This window comes from Vicia villosa, unplaced genomic scaffold, assembly GCF_029867415.1.
Source record: "Vicia villosa cultivar HV-30 ecotype Madison, WI unplaced genomic scaffold, Vvil1.0 ctg.000470F_1_1, whole genome shotgun sequence".
Taxonomy (NCBI): Eukaryota; Viridiplantae; Streptophyta; class Magnoliopsida; order Fabales; family Fabaceae; genus Vicia; species Vicia villosa.
Window position 1 is genome coordinate 530782 of NW_026705227.1, and position 24452 is coordinate 555233.

The window sequence follows — 24452 nt, forward strand, 5'->3', positions numbered from 1 at the left end:
GAATATTAACAGCGGATAGTTCTCGACTTAAAGTGTAAGAATGAATCTTTTCAAACAGAGTCAAAATAGAGTTCTTGAACTATCTATTAAAAATATACGAGGTGGATTTAAAATTCACCTTAATTATTATATCAAAGATCATTGCAAATTGTTTGCTAAAAGATTTAACTTATTTCGCATTAAACCTCCTATGACATATTTCTTTATTTGAACCAACTAGTTGTACAAGTGTTCTGTCTTTGGTCTCTATAACCTTACAGCAATACACCTCACCAACATTGTATCACAAGTTTGTCATGATTACAAAATATGTATGGGTTGCTTATCACTCTTTTACGAATTCCTAGTTTTCGCCAAAATTAAAGGTTTTATCAACATGGTTAGTTTCAAGTGTTCCTAAATTTAAAAATGGCTAAACTACACAAATATATAAACACGCAATTTTCCAAGCAAATATTAGTTGTTAAAACATATACACTCTCATCTCCAATTACATTCATCAACCACATGTTTCTTCCCAAGAATCTTTTGTATATGCACCTCAAAGAGGATTTATCAAATAGTTTGCATTCAATTGAAATAAAAAAAGCTAAACTGAATAGCATCAAATTAAACTACCAGTCAAATATCCTTTATTTGAAAATGATAATCAGAATACTTTAGCTATTCAAAATAGCCAACTTACACATTCAAGTTAACACTTTTTTAATTAAAAAAAGCTTTTACATGCCTCTAAAATCGGTATTGATTATATCAAAAATGATTTTTTAACTTTTTAAAGATATGATTCACAATGAGATAACTAATTAAGACATTTGGTGAGATAACAGGATTTATAAAGACCGGCAGAACACAAACTAAACAAAAGGCACACAGTATAAATAAATTTAATTACAACATTTAGCAGCATATCTCAAATTTCATCCAGGGATTGCCAAGTTTGTCCTCAAACTGAATGACTTCCGGAAAAATGGCTGATTTCCACTAACAAACTCAAGTCCAACTTGACTTTCCCCAGCACTCCACTAATCTACAAATAAAATTTGGAATCCATTGTTTGACACTATATATACAAAATCCACAACAACTACTAGCACCAACATAACTTGTGGAGAGCTCGTCATTACTATATGTTCATTTTCATCACCACTACAAGCAATAGCATTATCTTCTGATGCTTCACATTGCTCCATTTTTTTTCTCCAACTGGTCAATCATAAATGAGATAAATGGCTGTTTTCTTCACACTGAAACCATTCTCAAAAACAACAACAACTTCCACTCTGTCTCCGGGTTCTATACTTGATACTAATCTCTCCCCCTCCTCATCCTTAAAGGAAGCTAATGTCTCTCTCTTATAGAGCTGAATGGTGGCCTTTGTGTAATTTTTCACTAACACACTTATAAGTCCATCCGATGTTATGTTATCCGGAGTTGAAGAATAGGCAATGCACAGCAATGACTTCAAGTTATGCCCTTCTACTTGAGGAACTTCAAAAGTTACAGAAGAACCATCACAATTGAAGCTTAACCAGTCGGGATAACTATCACCCAGGAGCACACAACCACCACTCTCATCGACAGTCGTATTCTGTACAAGAGACATAGGATTAAAATTCAATCGAAGAATATATTTGTTTGGTCACAAGGGGAACCTAAAAATCAGGAGATTACCACATTGAGTTAAGAGTAGCCATACAAGTGGATTAGATACACATGTTCATCCAAAACTTTAAGGCATTGAATATATGGATCTCTTCACGATTATGTTGCTCAAAAGTCACTCACATTTTTATCTAACATGTGACTTTTTACTAACATTTGACACAAAAATAATATTAACAATAAAATACAAGCAACGGAGAATGAGTCAAACCTGTAAAATTTTCTCTTTCAAAATATTGGCAACTTGGCAATTCATTCCCAATTGAATGAAAAGAGATTTCAAGGAAATCTTTGATACTTGTGATGTAGAAGCTGTTGGTTCCAATTCTTTAGAATTTGTGGCATATAATGCCTCCAAAATTATTGTTGTATCATGAGAAAGTTGCTCTTCCGAGCTGCACTCCACCCAAAGACTTCTAAGATTTGGAAGATACTTGGAAATCGATGATAGCTCACGGGAACTACTATGTGGTACATCAAGAGGAACAAGAGATGACATGATATGAGAGGTTTGAAATTGGGATGGAAAAGTATTTGTTGGTGACATCCAAGACCAAATGATAGATGGAAACACATCTCGTGAGAATCCTTCATAGCCGCACAAGGAAATATAGCCAATGCTTTTTGATCTCACTACAGAAAACGGAACTCTTGTTATTCCAGTGTTATTTGCAATCAGAGTGGTTAAAGATTCCATTTGTTCTATGTCTTCTTCCAACGTGTCAATCATTAAACACCCTGAGAGAATCAGAGTTTTAAGAGATGTCAACTTATAAATGCTTCTTGGAAGGTTGCATAGGCTAATACAATCTTCCAAATTTATTAGAAGAATTTTTTTGAGATCTCCAATGCTGTTGGAAACCTCAGATAACATTGGACAATCTACAAGTATTAGCTTTTCAAGATTAGGTAAATGAGAGAAGTCTGGGGTCTGCATCAGATGATGAGAATGACTAAGGTTTAGGATTTTCAGCATCTCCATTCTCTACAAGATCATAAATATTAAAAAGAGAATTTAAGGAAGAGGCTTACAAAAATAAATGGAAACATTCACCATAAAAAGTGAAAACAATACATCAGATGCAAATACCTAAAGTCAAGATACATACCTGGGTCTCTTTCCACACGTATCTCATTTTACTGTTTTCTAACTCCATGGAAACTATATTTCCTTGATAAAAATCTGTAGGTATGCATGTTAAAGGAAATCCATTCCAACATAGCCACCTTAAATTTCTTGAAAGATATTCGAAATCTCCATCAAGTTTTACTCCAGCAAGTTGAAGCAATCTGAGTCTCTTCATCTTCTTAAAGCTTTAGTGCTAAAACATTTTGAACTAGCTATTGGCAACTTCAAAGCTAGCCCCTCAATAGCTTTTGTTCCCTGTGAAATATAATGGACCAAAACGTAAAACATGAAGAATTTATGAAAGATGAAGAACTTTAAATATACGAAGTGCTTACATTTCGATCCGATAAAACATCAAGCACATCCTCATGAAGCCATAACCTGCTACGCTCCTCGGGCTCTTTTGGTGATTTTTCTCGAATGATTTCTCTTCCCATATCTCGTAACAAATCATGCATTCCAAGCTTGTTCTTATCGTCAACAGTTACTAGGCTTCGCTCAACAAGCACACTTATTCCGATTTCTGCAAAAAATCCACAAGCATTTAATATCTGTATAACATCATTTCGGTCCATCCCGATAAAGAAACAAGCTATGTCAAGAAATATTTCTTTCTCAGTATCGTCATTTAAACCATCATAGCTTATTTTTAACTTCCGTTGTACTTGGTCATTGGGAATTATTTTGATTTTCTCTAATACACACTTCCAATCTCTTACTCCCCTTTCAAACAAATAAGAGCCAAGGACTTCCAAAGCTAGTGGCAATCCCCCACAGTACTCAACAATCTTTCTAGAAATTTCAGCAAATTGTTTTTTAGGACTCGGTTGCTTGAATGCATTCAAACTAAAAAGTTCAATTGATTCATCTTTATCCATTACTTTCATTGCACATACTTTGTCAACTCTCAGCCCTCTAAGTATATGTTTATCTCTGGTTGTGATTATTATTCTACTCCCCGGACCAAACCATTCACGATTTCCACACAAAGCTTTCAGTTGGTCCAAACTATTCACATCATCAAGTACAAGAAGTACTCTTTTATGACAGAGCCTATCCTTCAATGTAAGTTTCCCAGACTCAATGTTTTGTATCTTGGTTGTTGTTTCTTTGAAGATATCTGAAAGAAGTTGTTCATGTAAAGACACTTTTTCAGTAGTTTGCTCCCAAGTTTCCCTAATATTTGCAAGGAAGCTCCTTCCTTCGAAATTGCGGCCAATTTTGTTGTAAATGGCTTTTGCAATGGTTGTTTTACCGGTTCCCCCCATACCCCACATCCCTAAGAGTAGAACATTATTTGATTGTTTGATGTCTAACTGTTGAGTCGTATCTTGCACTCGAGATTCAACTCCCACTGGATTATCAGCAACAAACAAGTCTGTCTTATCAAGCAAAAGAGTAACTTTTTCAACAATATGATTGATAGCCTCCCTTTCATTCCTATAAAAACGAACCAAAGAAAAAATGATTAAACCAATGCACACACACAGCCATTCAACTTTTCTAAAATAATTCCCAAAGACTTTTCAAGATGTTGTCCAGTAACCAATTAGAAGTAAATTGTATGTCAAATTATATTTTGAGTAAACAATTCATGCAGCAGTAAGCAGTTATTATGTCACATATTAAGCAAAAAAGAATTAACGGTTGAATTAACTTATATTCAAAAAATGATATTGTCTAGGTGAGTTCCCGTATTTTCTATTTTCATGTTCACTCTAACTTGTAAACAAAAAAGAATATAGATCCATCATTTTTCTCAACATACTCTTCTTAATTTTCAACAACCTGATAATGATTTACCTCGAATTTAGAACAACGAAGCCAGCAAGGCCAGCAGCTTCACGAAGTGCATCTCTCCATTTCCGCGATACAGAGTCTTCCTGATTCTTTCTTCTGTTTAACAGACTTTGAAATGCTTCTCCAAACTCACCAGTTTGGTGACGAACTTCAGATGGATCTACGCCATAGAACACCGGAAGCACCACCTGACCTATGGTTCTACGACACTCCATTATTTTCACCAACTCATCCAAACACCACCGCGAATCTGCATAATTTTTTGAAAAAACTATCACAGAGATCCGAGACTCTTCAATTGCTTGCAGCAGTGAGTTTGCAATGTGATCTCCTCTCTGAAGCGAATCATCGTCCATGAAAACGGTGATTCCGTCATTTTGAAGTGCAGCATAGAGATGTGAAGTAAAAGATGCACGGGTATCTTCTCCTCGAAAACTTAAGAACACTTCATAGCTTCTTATATCACTTCCTTTTGTGTTTCTTTGTATAGAATCCATCATGCTTTTTACCACTGAAGAAGAAAAAAATATTATGAAAAAAATTAATTAAAAAAATATAGAAAAAGAAAATAGAAATGAATTTGAGTCTTATTGAGACTCTAACTTTGTGTTTTAATCTGTTCGCGTCGAAGTGGCCGGGTAGATCTGAGCTTTGAAGAAGACATGATGGAGTTAGCTTAGTGTGTGCGGATTCAACAAAGAAAGAAACGGAAGGAAGTAGAAAAGAGTTTCTTCGCGCAAGTCTGTCTGAGAAAATGTATTCTCTCACCTTCCAGCTTAAAAAAATACTACTTGCTATTTTTTAAATTTAACGTCACTTTAGCGAATATTTTTTATTTAAAATAACAGAAATATTATTCTTACACTATTAATTACTCCTACACCGTATAAATATACCATTTTGTATTTTTATCATGTTTAATAGTTATTTTTTTCTTTTTTCTTGATACAAATAAACACTATGCCTAATGTATTTTGGATGGTGTAAGATTAGGTGTATGCTTTTCACTGTCAACATAGCAACCCTCTTAAAATAAATTGATTTTTTAAGTATTTAATATATATATATATATATATATATATATATATATATAAACAAATATTGTTGTTCAAAATTGAATTTAAAATAATAATTTATATTTGTTTAGCAACTAGCTCGTTTAATTTTAGGCTTTTAACTATGTTTGGATTGGATATAAAAAGGACTTTACATTTGGAATAAATAGGAGGGAATTAAGAATAAAAACGGAGCGGGGCCCCTCTGTCTGGCGCGCATCCTTCCCTCCCCTCCTACAATTATTACCTTCTTTAAATTTAAATTTAAATTCTCAAATAATCTTCTTTCTCCGTCTCAAATTTAAATAGAAATGAAAAATTAAAACTCAAATTTTATTTAAACAGATTCGAGTATCTCCGTCCCACCACGATTTATTTAATAAAATTAATTTTTTAATAAAAATATTTGTTTTTAAAAAATCAAACTATAAATAATAAAATAAAACAATTTTCAAAAGTATTCCATATATACATTTTAAATATTTTAAATAATAAATACAAATAAAAATATTGACCACATATTTAATATTTTAAATTATTAAAATAAATAATAATATACATAATAAAATAAACGGAGCGGGTTTGAGGAGGGTACTACTGTGTCCAATACCCGACATGTTCCCGTATTTTATAATCGAAGAAACCCAAAATCTAATTCAAATTTATTTAAAGTGGATTTTTTATGTCAATTGCGGGGCGGGTTCGAACAAGTAGCTGTGAGTACGAAGATTTTTATTTATCTTGTATACTTTAAGAATTTTCATCCGTTGAAATCTGGGAGGAAAATATAAAAAATACTTTTAATTAGGGGTGGCAAAACGGGTCCGACATGTTAGGCATGCCCGTTTTAGGCCCTCACCCTCTAGTGTGACTGTTCTGCCCCATCCCTTATTTTATGCGGGCTTTTGCGGGCACTTGCATTAACAATATTTTTAGACTTAAAAAGTGCACTATCCGCGAGCTTAGTCCGCCCCGCACTCAGTTTTTTGCCGGAAGGATCAAAGTTTTGCCACTTACAACCTTAAATCTCGTTGAAAGTCAAGAATATAAACAACAAGAAGATTTTAAATATTAAAACATCACACTACATATATACACTAAAGTCTACAACATAAACAACAAGAAGGTTTTAAATATTAAAACATCACACTGCATATATACTAAATGACAAAACTCATATCCATTGAACAGCATCAATTTATACAGTATCAAATATAAAATGTTTTGTATTCAATACATGATAAAATTACAGCTATGATCACGGGTCCATCCTTCACTGTTGGGAACATTTTCTATGTAAAATATTCTCAAAATATTAGGGGTTGTCTTTTCCACCTTAAGGTTAGCTCACTAGTAAAAAACTAAAATTATTTTTAAAATTCGAAAATGCATTTTTCAGAGGTACATCATTTTTAGTCAGACTTCAATTCTAAGTCAAAAAATAATATGAAAATACATCTCAATATAACTTAAGAAGATACACCGAACGCGTTTTTAATCAAATACGTATTTGACTCTCCTGTTTATCCTCATTTCATTTTACTTTTTCAAACTCTTAAACTCTCTCAACTCACTTCCAAATTTCTACTCTCAACATCTAATCAATCAAATAGCTCAACATCAAACTCACATTTAGTAAATTTTTTTGATTTCTCCATACATTTTTTATTTCTCTATACATATGTAAAAATTGAGTATTAGGTGGTGTAATAGGTAGTTTAGAAATGTTATTTAACTGAAAAAATGTGTTTGATAAATAATTTAAATGATCAATGTAATTTTTTGGATGTTAGATTCAAATACATTTCTGCCATTTTTCGTTCTTCTTCGAGTTGCAGAACATTACGGAAATGCACCTCAGAATTTGTTCAACGTTTGATTTTTCGGAATCCCAAAATGCATTTTCATATTTAGACTGTCTGCATTGTTTGACTTTATTTTCATTGTGTTACATCTGTATAATGCTTACATGGTTTAATTATAGACATTATGGCTGATAACCAAGTTAGATTAAGGCACAACAAAGTTTCTCAACATGCATCAGTTAGAAGGAAAAGAGTCTGATCCTTGCAGGAGGCACCGGTCGATGTTTCTGACAATTATTTATTTTTCTACAGGATTGTTATGATTTAAAATTCATCAACCATGGTCGAAAGATTGCGAGTCTGCCATAGCCAGTTAGCAGTAGTTTTAGGATGTGATGCAACTATTTGGGCTACGAGACTTATGCAAGACAAGCTATATTACAATTAACCATGGTATGTTGTCTGTGTTTGTTGAGAGATGGCACTCTGAGATGTCATTTTTTCATCTTACACATGATGAGATATACATCACATTGGGCGATTTCTTCTGCTTGCAGCATCTTCCTATAAGGGGAAGGACGTTAGACCACTGTAGGATTATCAAAGATGAGGTAGTAGAGATGATGGTGACCTATTTGGGAGTTGATCCAGGGCTTTCCCTGAATGATGATGTTAAATTGAATGATGTTAAATCAGGTGCTAGACCGGCTGTTGTCAAGGTAGATGTCTGTGAACAATTTACATATGCTACAATGGGTTCGCATGGAGGCTGGGAAATTGGGATTTGGAGTTATAATCGGAAGGTCTAACAATGGTTCTGATAAAAGATAAGAATTTGTAACAATGAGATACAAAAGAAGTGGCAAGTACCATTCACCGATTAGGAAGTTAAAACATGATGACACTAGATCGAGAAAATGTGAATGTCCATTTAAATTGCACGGATACCATTAGAAGAATGTACATGAAAAATTAATTTGGTTTCTCGTATACATAATCACGCCTTGAGTGACAAGCTAGTCGTTCATCCCATTGTATATCACCTTATGTCGGAGGAGATATAGCTTGTTTCGGACATGACATTAAACATGGTGGTGCCGAAAAATAAACTTGCAACTTTGAAATGGAAAAGACCTCAAATTGTTTCTAATATCAAACAAGTATACAATGTGTGTGACCGAAACAACAAAGTGGTAAGAGGTCCAAGATCTGAAATGCAACAGCTGTTGAAGCTTTTAGAGAATGACTATTATGTTTCTAAGTAAAGAGTTTGTGAAGATAAAGTCACGGTTCGAGATATATTTTGGACTCATCCCTATTCCATCAAGTCGTTCAACATATTTCCCACTATTCTCATAATTGATTCAACATACAAAAAAAATTATACACTTCCACTCTTGAAACTTGTTGGTGTTACTTCTACGAATATGACTTTCTTAGTCGTTTTTGCATTTTTGGAATTCGAAAAAGAAGAAAATGTTACATGAGCTTCAGAAATGTGCAAGACTATGTTGAAGGACCAAGAAAACATTTCAAATGTAATTGTCACTAACCGCAGAGCCTAATTGATGAATTCAATTGCAATGGTGTTTCTTACATCGTATGCATTACATTGTATGTATCACATAACAAAAACTGTGAGAAGTCAACTAAAAACCCGCGGTAGGCACCAAACAAATCAAATGTGAAGATGAAAAAATGGCCAAAACCTGGCATGATGTCGAATCTGTAATACATTTTAAGAGGGTGTGTGCGAGATATCCATATTTCCTGAAATATGTTAAGAGTACTATTTTGGACCAGGTGAACGAAGAGATTGTCTATGCCTGGACCGATCAGGTTATGCACTTTGGCAACACAACAACTAATAGAGTTGAATTAGTACATGCTACACTAAAGAATTGGTTTGGAAACAGTAAAAGTGATTTTTGTTGAGATTGGGAGGCTAGGAACCAAATGCTCTGAAACCAACATAATGAGATACATACAACTTTTAGTTGAAGCATTACTGTGTTAGAACACTGATTCAAAGATAACTTCCTTTATTCACTGTTGGTTGAAAACATATCTCAGGCGACATTGAATTTTATTTTTCACGAAGGCAATCAGGCAGATAAAATAGGTTCAGATAGCTCAAAGTGTGGATGTACACTTAGGAAGATGTACGGTCTTCCATGTGCTTGTTTAATTTCAAAGAAGAAGAAACTTGATAAACCAATACGTAAGGATAAAGTTTACATTCATTAGAAAAGGCTCTGGTTTGATGATGATGGTGTGATGAAGGATGATAAATCAAGTATAACTATTATGACAGAATGGGAAGTCATCCAAGAGAGATTTTTGAAAACAAATGACATCAAGAAGTTGAGCATCAAAGAGTAGCTGGGGAATATTTCCTATCCATAAACAACAAATTTAAAACCATCGTTGGAATTGGTTAAAACAAAGGGTTCCCCAAAAAAGATCAAATTGACACATAGTGACAACTCTAAGAGACAGTCTCCTTCATACTTTAAACATACTGATTCACATTTTTTGGATTCTCCATCTCCAAAATCTCAAAAAACAATTTTAAGGGCGCTCGCATTAGCAAACCATCTCCTCGACCGCCGCTACCAAAAATTTCCAAATTGAAGAGATGTCTCTTTTTATGCACAAATACATTGAGTGAATTGTAGATGTTACAAGTGATGACAACTGTGGTTTTCGAATTGTTTCAGGTTTTCTCAGTAAAGAAGAGGAAGACCATAAATTTGTCCTTCATCGACTTATACAAGAGATGGAGATGCATATAGAATCATACACATCACTATACGGGAAAAAGAAAATTACAATTCAATTCTCAATACTCTTGTTCTTTGTGTTATTGGTTCAGTGCCATTTGAGAAATGAATGTGCTTCTCTGAAATGAGACATCATATAGCACGTGTTTATGATAAGGTGTGTATTGACCTATAAAGATACGATTTTTCACAACAATTTTTCCACTTCGGAGTAGGCCACCTCAAAATCCATTTGAACGCATCAAGTGTATTGGATGACTAAAAGCATTTCAAATGCTAGTTACTTTATTAACTTCATTTTTTAAAGAAAATGAATTGTTTTAATTTGCTATGAATGATATTGTAAAACTAGTAATAAACTCGTGCATACGCACAGGTTCTGTTTGATTACGTGCATTTAGATACATCATTTATTTTAAATAAAATGTTAAAAAAAAAAGAAAAAATATTTAGATAAATAATTTATTATTTCGTATAGAAAAATATTTAGATCAATAATAAATTTTTTCCCGTATACCATTTTTGATAAATAATATTTGATCATAAATACCATTTTCGTATATAAAAATATTTAGATCAATAATAGATTTTTTCCCAAATATTTAGATCAATAGTAGATTTTTTTCCCGTATACCATTTTTGAATAAAAAATATTTGGAACATAAATACTATTTTTCATAAATAATTGATTTTTTTTCCGTATACAAATATTATTTTTGTTTAGGTATCATTTACAAAAATATTTGGATCAATATTAAATTTTCGTAAAGAAAAATATTGGCTTAAATGCACTTTTGGCCCCTCAAATTTCTCAATTGCTTGATTTTAGTCCCCTATGTTTTAATTGCTTAATTTCTGTCGCCTAAGTTTTCTAATTGCTTAGTTTTGGGCCCCAAAGTTTCAATTGCTTGATTTTGACCCCACAAATTTGCCCCCTTTTGCATTTGATAGTCCCCTAATGACATGTAGACTAAATTTCTCTTTTTTTGTTATTTTTTTCTTTTTTCTTTTTAATTTTCTTCTTTAATATTCTATTTTTCTTCTGTTTTTAATAGTTAAGCTTTGAATGTAATATTTTGAAAATCTTAAATATTTCATTCAATTTAGAATATACGGACAAGCATGCAATTCCCTTTTAAAAAAATTGAAATTCTATATGACTAATAGGATTGTTAGAGTTTGGGACTTTATGCTTAACTATGAGGGAGTTATTGGCCAAACAGTTTGTTATTTTAATTAGGTAGTAGTCTATTTTATTTTGTCAAAACAATTTGCCATTACGCATAAGTTGAATGAAATATTTAAGATTTTTTAAATATTACATACAAAGTTTAACTATTAAAAAGAGAAGGATAAAATTGTATAAAAGAAAGAAAAAAAAAAGAAACAAAAAAAAAAGAAATTTAGTCCACATGTCATTAGGGGACTATCAAATGTAAAAGGGTACAAATTTGAGGGGTCAAAATCAAGCAATTGAAATTTGAGGGCCAATATCAAGAAATTACAAAGCTTGGGGGACCAAAATCAAGCAATTGAAATATGGGAGACCAAAATCAAACAATTGAGAAATTTAGGGGTCAAAACTGCATTTAAGTCAAAAATATTTAGATCATTAATAAATTTTTTCTCGTATACCATTTTTGGATCAAAAATATTTGATCATAAATATCATTTCTCGTATAAAAAAATAGTTAGATCAATAATAGATTTTTTTCCCGTATACAAACATCATTTTTGTTTAGGTATCATTTACAAAAATATTTGGATCAATAGTAAATTTCACATATAAAAATATTTAGATTAATAGTAGATTTTTTTCCCGTATAATATTTTTGAATAAAAATATTTGGATCATAATAACTACCATTTTTCGTAAATAATTAATTTTTTTCCGTATATAAATATTATTTTTGTTTAGGTATCATTTACAAATATATTTGGATCAATATTAAATTTTTGTATATAAAAATATTTAGATCAATAATAGATTTTTTGGCCTGTACCATTTTTGAATAAAAAATATGGAAATTTCTTTACACACCTCCTAACCTTCTTGGTCACCTCTGGTGAATTTACCAAAATACCCCTTGTTTCGGAAGTTCATTTCTGAAAACGTACTTTTATTGAAAAAAAAGGTGTTTTCAGAAATGTATCTCCGAAAAAGTGTTTTTTTTAATGAAAAACATTGATTTCGGAGATGCATCTCCGAAATAAAGTTGTTTTTCAGAAAATTGGTGTATTCGGAAGTTCATCTTCGAATTCACCCCCCTTGGAGGAATTCGGAAATGTACTTCCGAAATAAGGTCTGGACAGAAGAAAAATAACAAACAAGAACGATTCGCTTTATTTAATCGGATGAAGATTACAACGATCACATTACATAAGATTAAAGTTACATATTGTTAAACACGGGTAGGTGAGGATGAGTCAACGTTTTGATAACGTCGGCCCCCGATCTTTGAAGTTTCGCGTCCAACTCGATTGGACCCTTCAAAGAAAATCGGTCGAACGTTGTCCACAAAACCGCTAAATCTTCGTCGTTCTTGATCTCAAAAGGTGTGAACTCAATGTCTCCCTCGTCGTTAAGCGATGGCGAACGGTACTCGAGCTTGACAACCTTTCGATTTTCCAGATATTGCAATAGCATGTTGAGCGACATTATCAACTCCGCAAACGGCGTGTCGCGCGAGAAGCGAAATTGGAACGGCATCGGGTAGCCGGTGATGAAGTAGACGAATGCTAGGTGGGGGTAGGTTTGTGTCATTTGTGTTTTCTGGTGAGAAGAGGATGAAGCAGACTGTGTTGTATTTATAGACTTATTGGAGCAATGATGGCCCAACAAACCTTATCTGCTCAGTGGACTTTTCGGAAATGAACTTCCGAAAATTGGAGGCAGACTAGTATATTTCGGAAGTTCATTTCCGAATTATGCAGAAACAGATGTAAATTTTGCATTTTGTTGATTGCTTAGTGTTTTGTGTAAAAAATACAAAAGGATTTCAAAATAGACATAAATTAGACAACGATGACATAAAACATACTTATATTATATATGTATTGAATCAGTCCGATTTTACATGATAAACAACAATACATACAAAAATGGTCATTACAAACAAAAACGATCCGGAACAAACTAAAATTCACCGAACCAATCGGTGGATCCTAAGTCCAAAATAGGTATGTTCTTCGACCGCTCTCTATTTTGCTCGCGCTCTTGACTCATCATTTCTTCAAACTCCGCCATTCTTGAAACGAAAGGATCCGGCCAAGTCTCCGCCTCATTTGAACAATGTGCCGTCCATTGACAAGAAGTAGCCGGTATAGGACACCCCGGTTTCAAAAACACTTGGACGAAGTGCCGCGATCGTAGATACCCGATGCATATGATGCGGCTCGACGCGTCCAATGGCGGTCGACTATGAAGTGGAAAGAAAGTCTCACTTAGTCCAAACCTCATCAAATCGACACACACCATATCATATGCACTTGCTATTAGATGACCCATATCGAGGAATGACATCCACTTCAAAACCGGAGCGATACCGGTAAGTGATGGAACAAGTGAATCATGAATTTTCGCAAACTTTTCTTGATTTTCATATAGTCGGTCGTAGATGTCCCGATACGAAGTCAACTCCGCAATAAGTTCCCGTCGGACTAAAGTGTGATTATTTTCCCCTTTACCGAGCAAACCCGCAACGGCCCGATATCCACAATTGCCGTCGCCTCCAACATCAACGATGTTATCGATATATTTGTGCATAAAAAGTGGCATCTCATCAATGTAGACAATGGGTGATTTTTTGATCGGCGGTGTGCGAGGTGGCTTCGAAATACGGGCTCCTTTGTTACCACTACACTTGGACTTCGGTGTCGGTGAATCCGGGAATGGTGCATCAACATGTTCAAAGTAGGAAGGAGATCGTTTTGTTGATGTGTCTTCTTGTGTAATTTTGGACTTTTTCGGTGCACCTTTCGTTTTAACCGGTTGAGATGGCGGTTTCAAATCGGTGGTCTCCGGAAATGCAATTTTTCGCAATTGTTCTTTTATGTGCATTTTCATTGTGTCATCCGCTTTAGCAAACTTCTTCATTATCACTTCCAACTCGTCGGAGATGGTGATTTTGGAGTCATTTTCTTTCGGCGGGTCAAAATCATCAAAACGAAGCTTCTTCCAATGGTCGGCTACCTCATCCATGCGTATTGGTGAATTCAACTTCTTCTTTTTTGAAAGTATACATGCACATGGAAGGCCGTATGTCTTTCTAATGGTGCACCCACATAAAGAACTATCCGGCCTCGTGGTCTCCGACCGCTTCGCTTCATAAAAAAAATTCAAACCCGATCGGGATATGTTGTAAATCAATTGGGAGAATAGAATTTGGCCTTTATACCGGTGTTCCATAACCGTCTTTCTCCGACCGAACGATGTTTGAATTTCATTGTGTTGATTTTCAAGCATTTGGTTCACGGTGTCTCATCTCCGACACAAATCTCCCTTGCTATCACCCAACCACCTCTTGAAGACCGCATGTGCGGATTCAACTCGGTTAGTCCTGGTGCAACCAAGATGTCTAACTCGATTTGTCCAAGCGCACACGACTTTTTCCCTGACTTTGTCAAGAATGGTGGATTCGACGTAATGACAAAAAGTCTTAATGGAACCACACAAAGACCTAAAGTGTACCAATTTCTCGGTATACACCTCTTCGGAGTATGCATCTAAAATTTCCCTCCATGCCGCCATTATCCTATCAACCATAACACCGGCTTTGATAACTTTACCGTTTTCATCCGGCCTATCTTTTGTCCCAACCGCGGGTTTCAACTTACTTCTCACGTTGCAAGTTATGTGATACCGACAAAGCAACGCGGTAGATGTTAGGAAGACGGTATCGACCGCATTCATCAAAGCATTGTCCCGGTCGGTGACAATGACGTTTGGCATAACCTTTTGATCAACTAACAAAGACTTGCATATTCCCAAAGCCCATGTAAATTTTTCTTCTTTTTCACACTCCAAAAAAGCAAACCCGACCGAATAAGTTTTGTCCGTCGAGGTCACACCGACAATCTCTAGAAGAGGAAGCCTATACTTGTTAGTCTTGTACGTCGAATCCATCACAAGAACGGTTGGAAATGTGTTGAACAATTTGATACTTTCGGAATGAGTCCAAAAAATGTCACGCACCGTAACTTTGTCCTCGGACGTTCGGAAGCTTGACACATATTGGTTATCGCCTAATAGTTTCAAAAGTTGTTGCATTTCCGACCGAGGGCCCATTTTCAAGACTTTGAGATTGTGTCGTTCATTGTAAACTTGCTTGATATTTGAAACGCTATCCGGTTTTTTCCGTTTCAAATTGGCAAGTATGTTGCGAGGCGCCACTTTAACTATCGATAAATCCGAAATCACATTCTTCTCTTCGCGGGACAAACGACACGCAATTGGATGCCCGTGTAACTTGGCATCCAAGGCATGATTATGAACTCCACAAATGACGCTTAAACGCCACAAATCATCAACCCTCTGAGTAGCACGCAACTTAAACGGACACCCGCACTTTTTCGATCCCGTGTCTTCGTGTTTTAGCACCCGGTTTGATTGTGCATAACTCCCACCCCGTTCGCAATTCAAAACAACGAAAGCTTTCCGCCTACTATTTCCATTGTCGGACCTTAAAATAACAATTCCAAATCCAAGTTTACTAGCTTCGTTTCGAACCTAATCAAGCAATTGTTCACGACTACCGAAGCTCTGATCATTTGTAAATTCTTGTCGTACATCAACCGCATTGATCATAGATTTAACGTCGATAACCGGATCGTTATTAACGTTGACAACTTTCGGAACTACTGCGTCATCGTCTTGCACAATGTTGTCCGGATGCACCATACCTAACATATGCAAAAATTAGAAAAAATGACAAAAACTGTTTTTTTTAACTGCCAAGGCATATTTCGGAAGTTCATTTCCGAAATTTGTTAGGTAATATATTTCGGAAATGAACTTCCGAACCATCGCAGGTTTCAACATAAATTTGTTGAATCAATGTAGTGAAATAGGGGATGAAATGAGAGATGTTTACCTCAAATTGTAGCTTTCTATGCTCCCTTTAACGTGATCAACGGTTTGAAACTTGATTTTGAGACGAAAAATGGATGGAGATTGATTGAGTTTTGGAGAGGGTTTGGAGAAGTTTTGGAGAAAAAATGATGAAATAGTGAAGGAGGGAAAATTGTATATGCAGGAATATTTTCGGAAATGAACTTCCGAAATATTCACGGTTTTGAATTTTTTTGACTTCGGAAATGCATCTCCGAAAACACCACTTTTTTGGTGTTTTCGGAGATGCATTTCCGAAGTAAAAAAAAATTCAAAAAAAATAATAACTTCAGAGATGCATCTCCGAAGCAGGGGCAATTGGGGGATTTCGCTGGGGGTCACCCCCATAAGGAGGTGGGTAAAGAAATTTTCAAAAATATTTGGATCATAAATAACATTTTTTGTATATAAAAATATTTATATCAATAATAGATTTTTTTACTATATACAGACTTCATTTTTGTTTAGGTATCATTTACAAAAATATTTGAATCAATAGTAAATTTCGTATATTAAAATATTTAGAACAATAGTAGATTTTTTCCCGTTTACCATTCTTGAATAAAAAATATTTGGATCATAAATACCATTTTTCGTATATAAAAATATTTAGATCAATGATATTTCACGTATACATACTTCATTTTTGTTTAGGTATCATTTAAAAAATATTTGGATCAATAGTAAATTTCTTATATAAAAATATTTAGATCAATAGTAGATTTTTTTTCCCGTATACCATTTTTTAATAAAAATATTTGAATCATAAATACCATTTTTCGTAAATAATAGAGTTTTTCCCGTATACAAATATTATTTTCGTTTAGGTATCATTTACAAAAATATTTGGATCAATATTAAATTTTCGTATATAAAAATATTTAGGTCAATAATAGATTTTTTGGCCTATGCCATTTTTAAATAAATAATATTTGGATCATAAATAATATTTTTTCGTATATAAAAATATTTTGATCAATAATAATTTTTTTTCGTATACAAACTTTATTTTTGTTTAGGTATGATTTACAAAAATATTTGGATCAATAGGAAATTTCGTATATAAAAATATTTAGATCAATAGTAAATTTTTTCTTGTATACCATTTTTGAATAAAAAATATTTGGATCATAAATACTATTTTTCGTAATTAATATATTTTTTCCGTATACAAATATTATTTTTATTTAGGTATCATTTACAAAAATATTTGGATCAATATTAAATTTTCGTATATAAAAATATTTAGATTAATAATAGATTTTTAGGTTAATACCTATTTTCATCCCTGCCATATGAGGTTGGTTTGAAAAACACCCTGCCAAAAAAAAATTGCAAGAATTCCCCTAACAATTAAGATTCTCTCGTTTTAAACCTTGTAAAAATTTTATTTTTAAAACCAACCTTGCCACTTGAAGGACTCTATCATTTTGAACCCTGTAAATTGTTTTTTTTAGTAAAACCAACCTCGCACGTCATATTGTAGAGGGTTTAAAATGACATGATCTACAAGATTATAGGGTTTAAAATGACCGAATCTTCAAATGGCAAGGTTGGTTTTAAAACCAAAAATTTTACATGGTTTAAAACGAGAGGATCTTCAACTGTTAAGGGAATTCTTGCAACTTTTTTTTTGGCAGAGGAATTTTTCAAACCAACCTCAAATTTCGATCATAAATATCATTTTTCGTATATAATATATATATATATATATATATATTTTTTGTGTAGAAAGAAGTGAGAAAGTGATGAGAGACAAAAAATAGAGAATGGAGAGAGATTTGATAAGTTTGATAAAATATGAGGGTTGTATTATTTTAATAATAAGATTAAGAACTTTATTCTACAAAGACCAAATAACCACAATTTTAATGTGGTGGCAAAAAATCGAATAAGGGTTTTGTAGGCTTTTCCACAACCACTAATTTTCTTATAGATATTTATGTGATTTTTTTGTTAATATTAGTCGAAATATGAGAGTTATTTAGAAAATACAATTTTTGTTTTTTTTTATTATACTTACTATGGACATTATTATAAAAAAATTGAGTAAATTATAAACTCTATTTTTTTATATGTGAAAAATTAAAAATCTTTTCGTTTGTTTTTAATTTATTTGTTCAACATGATATGAAGAATGTAGAATAGATGAATCTAAAATTATTTTAGAGATATTTTACTGAAATGATACATGAAAATATCTTTTATATTTATAATATGAAAATAATTGCAAAAAATATAAATATTATTTTATAAATTTTATAAAAATAATATATATCAAAGTTAGTAAGTATTTGTTAGGTTAATATATTTTTATGCTATTTTTCTAAAAATATTTATCTTAATTTGCTATTAATGATATTGTAAGAAATTTATGAGATTTTATTGTTGATATTAGTTGAAATATTAGAATTCATATTTTTAACATTACTACCTCTGTTTTTTTTAATATACTCCCTACGATCACTGTAATGAGAGAAATTAGACAAATTATAAATCAATTTTGGCAAACTCTATATACTCCTTTATTAAACTTAATTATAGGTGAGAATTCAAAAATATTATTATTTGTCTTTAATTTATTTGTCTCACTTGATACGAAGAATCAACTACCTAACTAAGATCGAAACATACAACCAAATATCCTATATTGTCCTTTAGTTTAATTTTCATTTACACTAATTAATGCCTTTTTATATAATTGACTAAATACATATTTGTTGTCCAATGAAAACAAAAAATTATGACAAGTGGCAACTATAAACCCATTTTCAATGTTTCCCTCTTACGTTTTCAAACCATTTTAAAATTTTGGAATTGGAACATGTAAATGATCGGGTAAAATTTTTCTCCTCCTTTTCAAACCAATGGTCCTGTCTACTATACTATTCTTCTCCCTCTCATATTTATCATACAGTCTCCGTCTCTCTCATCACTTTTCCTAAACTCAAACTCAAGAAGAACTTCCTTCCATTCATCCAGATCTGGATTCCTTCCACTTCATCTCAGGTAAAAATTTGTGCGACCAAACACCATCTAATGTTGTTAAATATTGATGCTCATCTCATTTTACATATCCATCAAGTCGTTTTCACGAATTCAGTTTCGTCTTTGTTGATGCTAATTTTTATGTTCCGTTTTTTCGCTGGTTTGTTGATGTTGATGTTCATTTTCATGTTCGTTTTTCGCTGGTTTCATGTTCATCATATTTTTCGCTGTTTTTTCGTTTTCATTTAACAAATGGTTGTTGTTGTCGCTTGTTTGTTTGCTTCATTTTCTTACCCAGATTTGTAAAAATATCTTGAAGCAGAATCATTTCGAGCAACCTAGATATCACTTCAAGTATTTAATAATAATACTTTTCATTTGTTTACTCACAAAAGAAACACACGGTGAATAGTAATATAATATTTGAACCATGGAACTTGGATTGCATAATGTATATATTCATACTAAATGGTCCTCCTGAACTTGGATTACACCAATAATATATCTAATTTTATATTGTATAGGATGCATAGTTTTCACAGCTTGATAAGTAGTGTATGAATGATTTTTGTTTTTTTCACCTTAGTAAATTAGATTTCCTTAATTTTGCACCCTCCATGTTTGATAAAATAATTTCATGAACTTTCACCTATAACTCAATGTTTAAAACATTATTTATAAGTAAATAAAAGGTATTCGATTATATTTGACATGCTGATATTTGACATGCTGATTATATTAGAAAAAATGACCAAAACTGTGTTTTTTTAACTGCCAGGGCATATTTCGGAAGTTCATTTCCGAAATTTGTTAGGTAATATATTTCGGAAATGAACTTCCGAACCATCGCAGGTTTCAGCATAAATTTGTTGAATCAATGTAGTGAAATAGGGGATAAAATGAGAGATGTTTACCTCAAATTGTAGCTTTCTATGCTCCCTTTAACGTGATCAACAGTTTGAAACTTGATTTTGAGACGAAAAAAGGATGGAGATTGATTGAGTTTTGGAGAAGTTTTGGAGAAAAAAATGATGAAATAGTGAAGGAGGGAAAATTGTATATGCAGGAATATTTTCGGAAATGAACTTCCGAAATATTCACGGTTTTGAATTTTTTTGACTTCGGAGATGCATCTCCGAAGCAGGGGCAATTGGGGGATTTCGCTGGGGGTCACCCCCATAGGGAGGTGGGTAAAGAAATTTTCAAAAATATTTGGATCATAAATAACATTTTTTGTATATAAAATATTTAGATCAATAATAGATTTTTTTACTATATACAGACTTCATTTTTGTTTAGGTATCATTTACAAAAATATTTGAATCAATAGTAAATTTCGTATGTTAAAATATTTAGAACAATAGTAGATTTTTTCCCGTTTACCATTCTTGAATAAAAAATATTTGGATCATAAATACCATTTTTCGTAAATAATAGATTTTTTCCGTATACAAATATTATTGTTATTTAGGTATCATTTAAAAATTATTTGGATCAATATTAAATTTTCGTATATAAAAATATTTAGACCAATAATAGATTTTTTCCCGTACACCATTTTTGGATCAAAAATATTTGATCATAAATACCATTTCTCGTATATAAAATTATTTAGATCAATGATATTTCACGTATACATACTTCATTTTTGTTTAGGTATCATTTAAAAAATATTTGGATCAATAGTAAATTTCTTATATAAAAATATTTAGATCAATAGTAGATTTTTTTTCCCGTATACCATTTTTTAATAAAAATATTTGAATCATAAATACCATTTTTCGTAAATAATAGAGTTTTTCCCGTATACAAATATTATTTTCGTTTAGGTATCATTTACAAAAATATTTGGATCAATATTAAATTTTCGTATATAAAAATATTTAGGTCAATAATAGATTTTTTGGCCTATGCCATTTTTAAATAAATAATATTTGGATCATAAATAATATTTTTTCGTATAAAAAATATTTTGATCAATAATAATTTTTTTCGTATACAAACTTTATTTTTGTTTAGGTATGATTTACAAAAATATTTGGATCAATAGGAAATTTCGTATATAAAAATATTTAGATCAATAGTAAATTTTTCTCGTATATCATTTTTGAATAAAAAATATTTGGATCATAAATACTATTTTTCGTAAATAATATATTTTTTCCGTATACAAATATTATTTTTATTTAGGTATCAATTACAAAAATATTTGGATCAATATTAAATTTTCGTATATAAAAATATTTAGATTAATAATAGATTTTTAGGTTAATACCTATTTTCACCCCTGCCATATGAGGTTGGTTTGAAAAACCCCCTGCCAAAAAAAAATTGCAAGAATTCCCCTAACAATTGAAGATTCTCTCGTTTTAAACCTTGTAAAAATTTTATTTTTAAAACCAACCTTGCCAGTTGAAGGACTCTATCATTTTGAACCCTGTAAATTGTTTTTTTTTAGTAAAACCAACCTTGCACGTCATATTGTAGAGGGTTTAAAATGACATGATCTACAAGATTATAGGGTTTAAAATGACTGAATCTTCAAATGGCAAGGTTGGTTTTAAAACCAAAAAATTTACATGGTTTAAAACGAGAGAATCTTCAACTGGTAGGGGAATTCTTGCAACTTTTTTTTTTGGCAGAGGGATTTTTCAAACCAACCTCATATGGCAGGGGTGAAAATAGGTATTAACCCTAGAATTTTTGAATAAAATTTTCCCGTATATCATTTTTGATAAAAAAAATTTCGATCATAAATATCATTTTTCGTATATATATATATATATATATATATATATATATATATATATATATATATATGTATATATATATGTATATATATATATATGTATATATATATATATATATGTATATATATATATATATATATATATATATATACTTCAAGTATATATATATAATAATACTTTTCATTTGTTTACTCACAAAAGAAACACACGGTGAATAGTAATATAATATTAGAACCATGGAACTTGGATTGCATAATGTATATATTCATACTAAATGGTCCTCCTAAACTTGGATCACACCAATAATATATCTAATTTTATATTGTATAGGATACATAGTTTTCACAGCTTGATAAGTAGTGTATGAATGATTTTTGTTTTTTTCACCTTAGTAAATTAGATTTCCTTAATTTTGCACCCTCCATGTTTGATAAAATGTTTTCATGAACTTTCACCTATAACTCCATGTTTAAAACTTTATTTGTAAGTAAATAAAAGGTAATCGATTATATTTGACATACTGATATTTTTCACTTGTGTTATAGTATTGTTGCTATTTGATTGAGTAATGTAATGAGTGGTCTAAATTTTGGCAGGAACTACACGTGAGGAATATTTACGGAAGGGTGTAACCAGTTTGCAGCTGGAATGGATGCAATGGACCCAGGTGAAGAAAATGCAGGCTATGGCTCAATGTGAAAGGTAGTGTTTCTCTTTTCACACTAATGACTCGAGTTAATGAAAAGTTGTTTCTCAATGTGATTTTTTAACTGTGAAATTGTCGTCATTCCATATAAAATATGTGAATGATTTAGATGCTAATAGTTTTTGTTCTCATATGTTCCTTATAGGTACGATTGCTAAGTGTTTCAATTTCACGATTAGTTCATGTGATTGGTATAGGAAAATCCAAAAGTAGAAAGGAAAGAAGAAAAAATATATAAGTTTTACTCAAATTCTGTACAATTCGGTAAAATTCTGTACAATTTTATTCCAAAGTTTGCTGTAGAACCAAGTGCTTGCCCTTCTTATGAAGATATAGTAAAGCTTCCAAATAAGGTTCTTCTATGGCGTGGTACGTAAAACAGATGGAATATTTTCCAAATTGTAAGAAGAAAAAAAAGTATTATCTTGGTTCTTATCAATGACACTAATTTCTATGATTATATTATGAAATGATCTCGAAGCTCAAATCTTTTGAGGCACTTGCAGAAGAGGGTTTTCCCAGCTATATGTTCACTATCGGTTCCAGGTTACATGGTATATTCAAATAAAATTGAAATCTGTTAAATCATAATGAACCATTGTGACTATTGTCTAATCACTTGTGTGTTCTTGACAAACAGTTTGGCAAAGCCATTGTTTGCTCTGAGGCTGTAGCTGAGGCTGCAAGATATGGTTTTACTGCTGTAGACAGGCCTGAAGGGTTCTTGGTTTTGGCTATTGCTTCACTGGGAAATGAGATTACTGAGATGAAAAGTCCCCCTGAGTTAAGCAATAGTTATTATCCTATATGGTTTTCACTTACGAAACTATTATTGATATGGTTATGAAAATGATTCCGGGACAGGATACAATATCTTTGGAGGAAAAAAAGATTGGAGTGAAGGGGCTTGGGAAGAAGAAAACAGATGAATCAGAGCATTTTATTTGGAAAGATGACATAAAAGTTCCTTGTGGTAAAAAGTGGAGTACTGCTTAAGTGGAAGTTAGTGTGTTTAGTACTTCAGCTATGCCTTAGTAATTTTAATATTTGTAAGTTTGAATTTGAATTGTTTTATATGGTATATTATTCTAACTAACTATGCATCCATTGATAGTTGCAAATTCTCATGTTGGAACTATGTGTAGTTTGTTCAAAGTTAGGTTGGAACTTTTCGGGAAATATCATGTTTTTGGGAACCGACATACCAATAACTAATCATCTCTTGCGTGAAGTTTCTAATTTCAAATGAAGCACATAAGTTTTTGAAGAACTGATCATATTTTTACATTCATATCAGCTAAATCCATTTCTTCCTTCTTCTGCTAGAAAACATGAGTGTTGCAGAAATTGCTCGAACTGTAGTGGGCATCATAGGTGGGTCATATTATAATTTACTTTCTGAGTTTTCATTTAAAACATGTAGACACACGTGTTGTCCTCACCTTGGAACTGTTTCTATTTATTTCTTGTGTGTTTCATTATTTAGGCAGCGGTGAAGCTGAATTTTAGGATGGGTTTGAGTAGTTAAGTCCGACACCTATGGAGTTGTGAGTGTCTCTTATCCTATCCAATTGATTTATGGATTAAACCTTTATGTTATTTTTCTATGACACGGCGTTGCAAAAACGTGTTGTCCAGTAGTGACATAATCTGTTGTCAAGT

General features: G+C 32.2%; 1 protein-coding gene and 1 pseudogene across 2 annotated transcripts; one reads left to right on the top strand and one right to left on the bottom strand.

The window, feature by feature from the left end:
• Positions 1–377: 377 nt before the first annotated feature.
• LOC131628694 (disease resistance protein RUN1-like) lies at positions 378–5356 on the bottom strand (annotated as a pseudogene).
• A 13907-nt stretch (positions 5357–19263) lies between these two features.
• On the top strand, positions 19264–24163 carry LOC131628696 (protein ADP-ribosyltransferase PARP3-like). 2 transcript variants are annotated; one of them, XM_058899526.1, is made up of 6 exons: positions 19264–19355; positions 22681–22786; positions 23094–23159; positions 23272–23344; positions 23431–23573; positions 23655–24163. In XM_058899526.1, exons 3-6 carry the CDS (start codon positions 23152–23154, stop codon positions 23689–23691), a joined length of 261 nt encoding a protein of 86 aa, XP_058755509.1. In that variant the 5' UTR covers positions 19264–19355; positions 22681–22786; positions 23094–23151; the 3' UTR covers positions 23692–24163. The 2 variants fall into 2 exon arrangements, with proteins under 2 accessions (XP_058755509.1, XP_058755508.1); XM_058899525.1 differs by having other exon boundaries at positions 23431–24163.
• Positions 24164–24452: the final 289 nt, after the last annotated feature.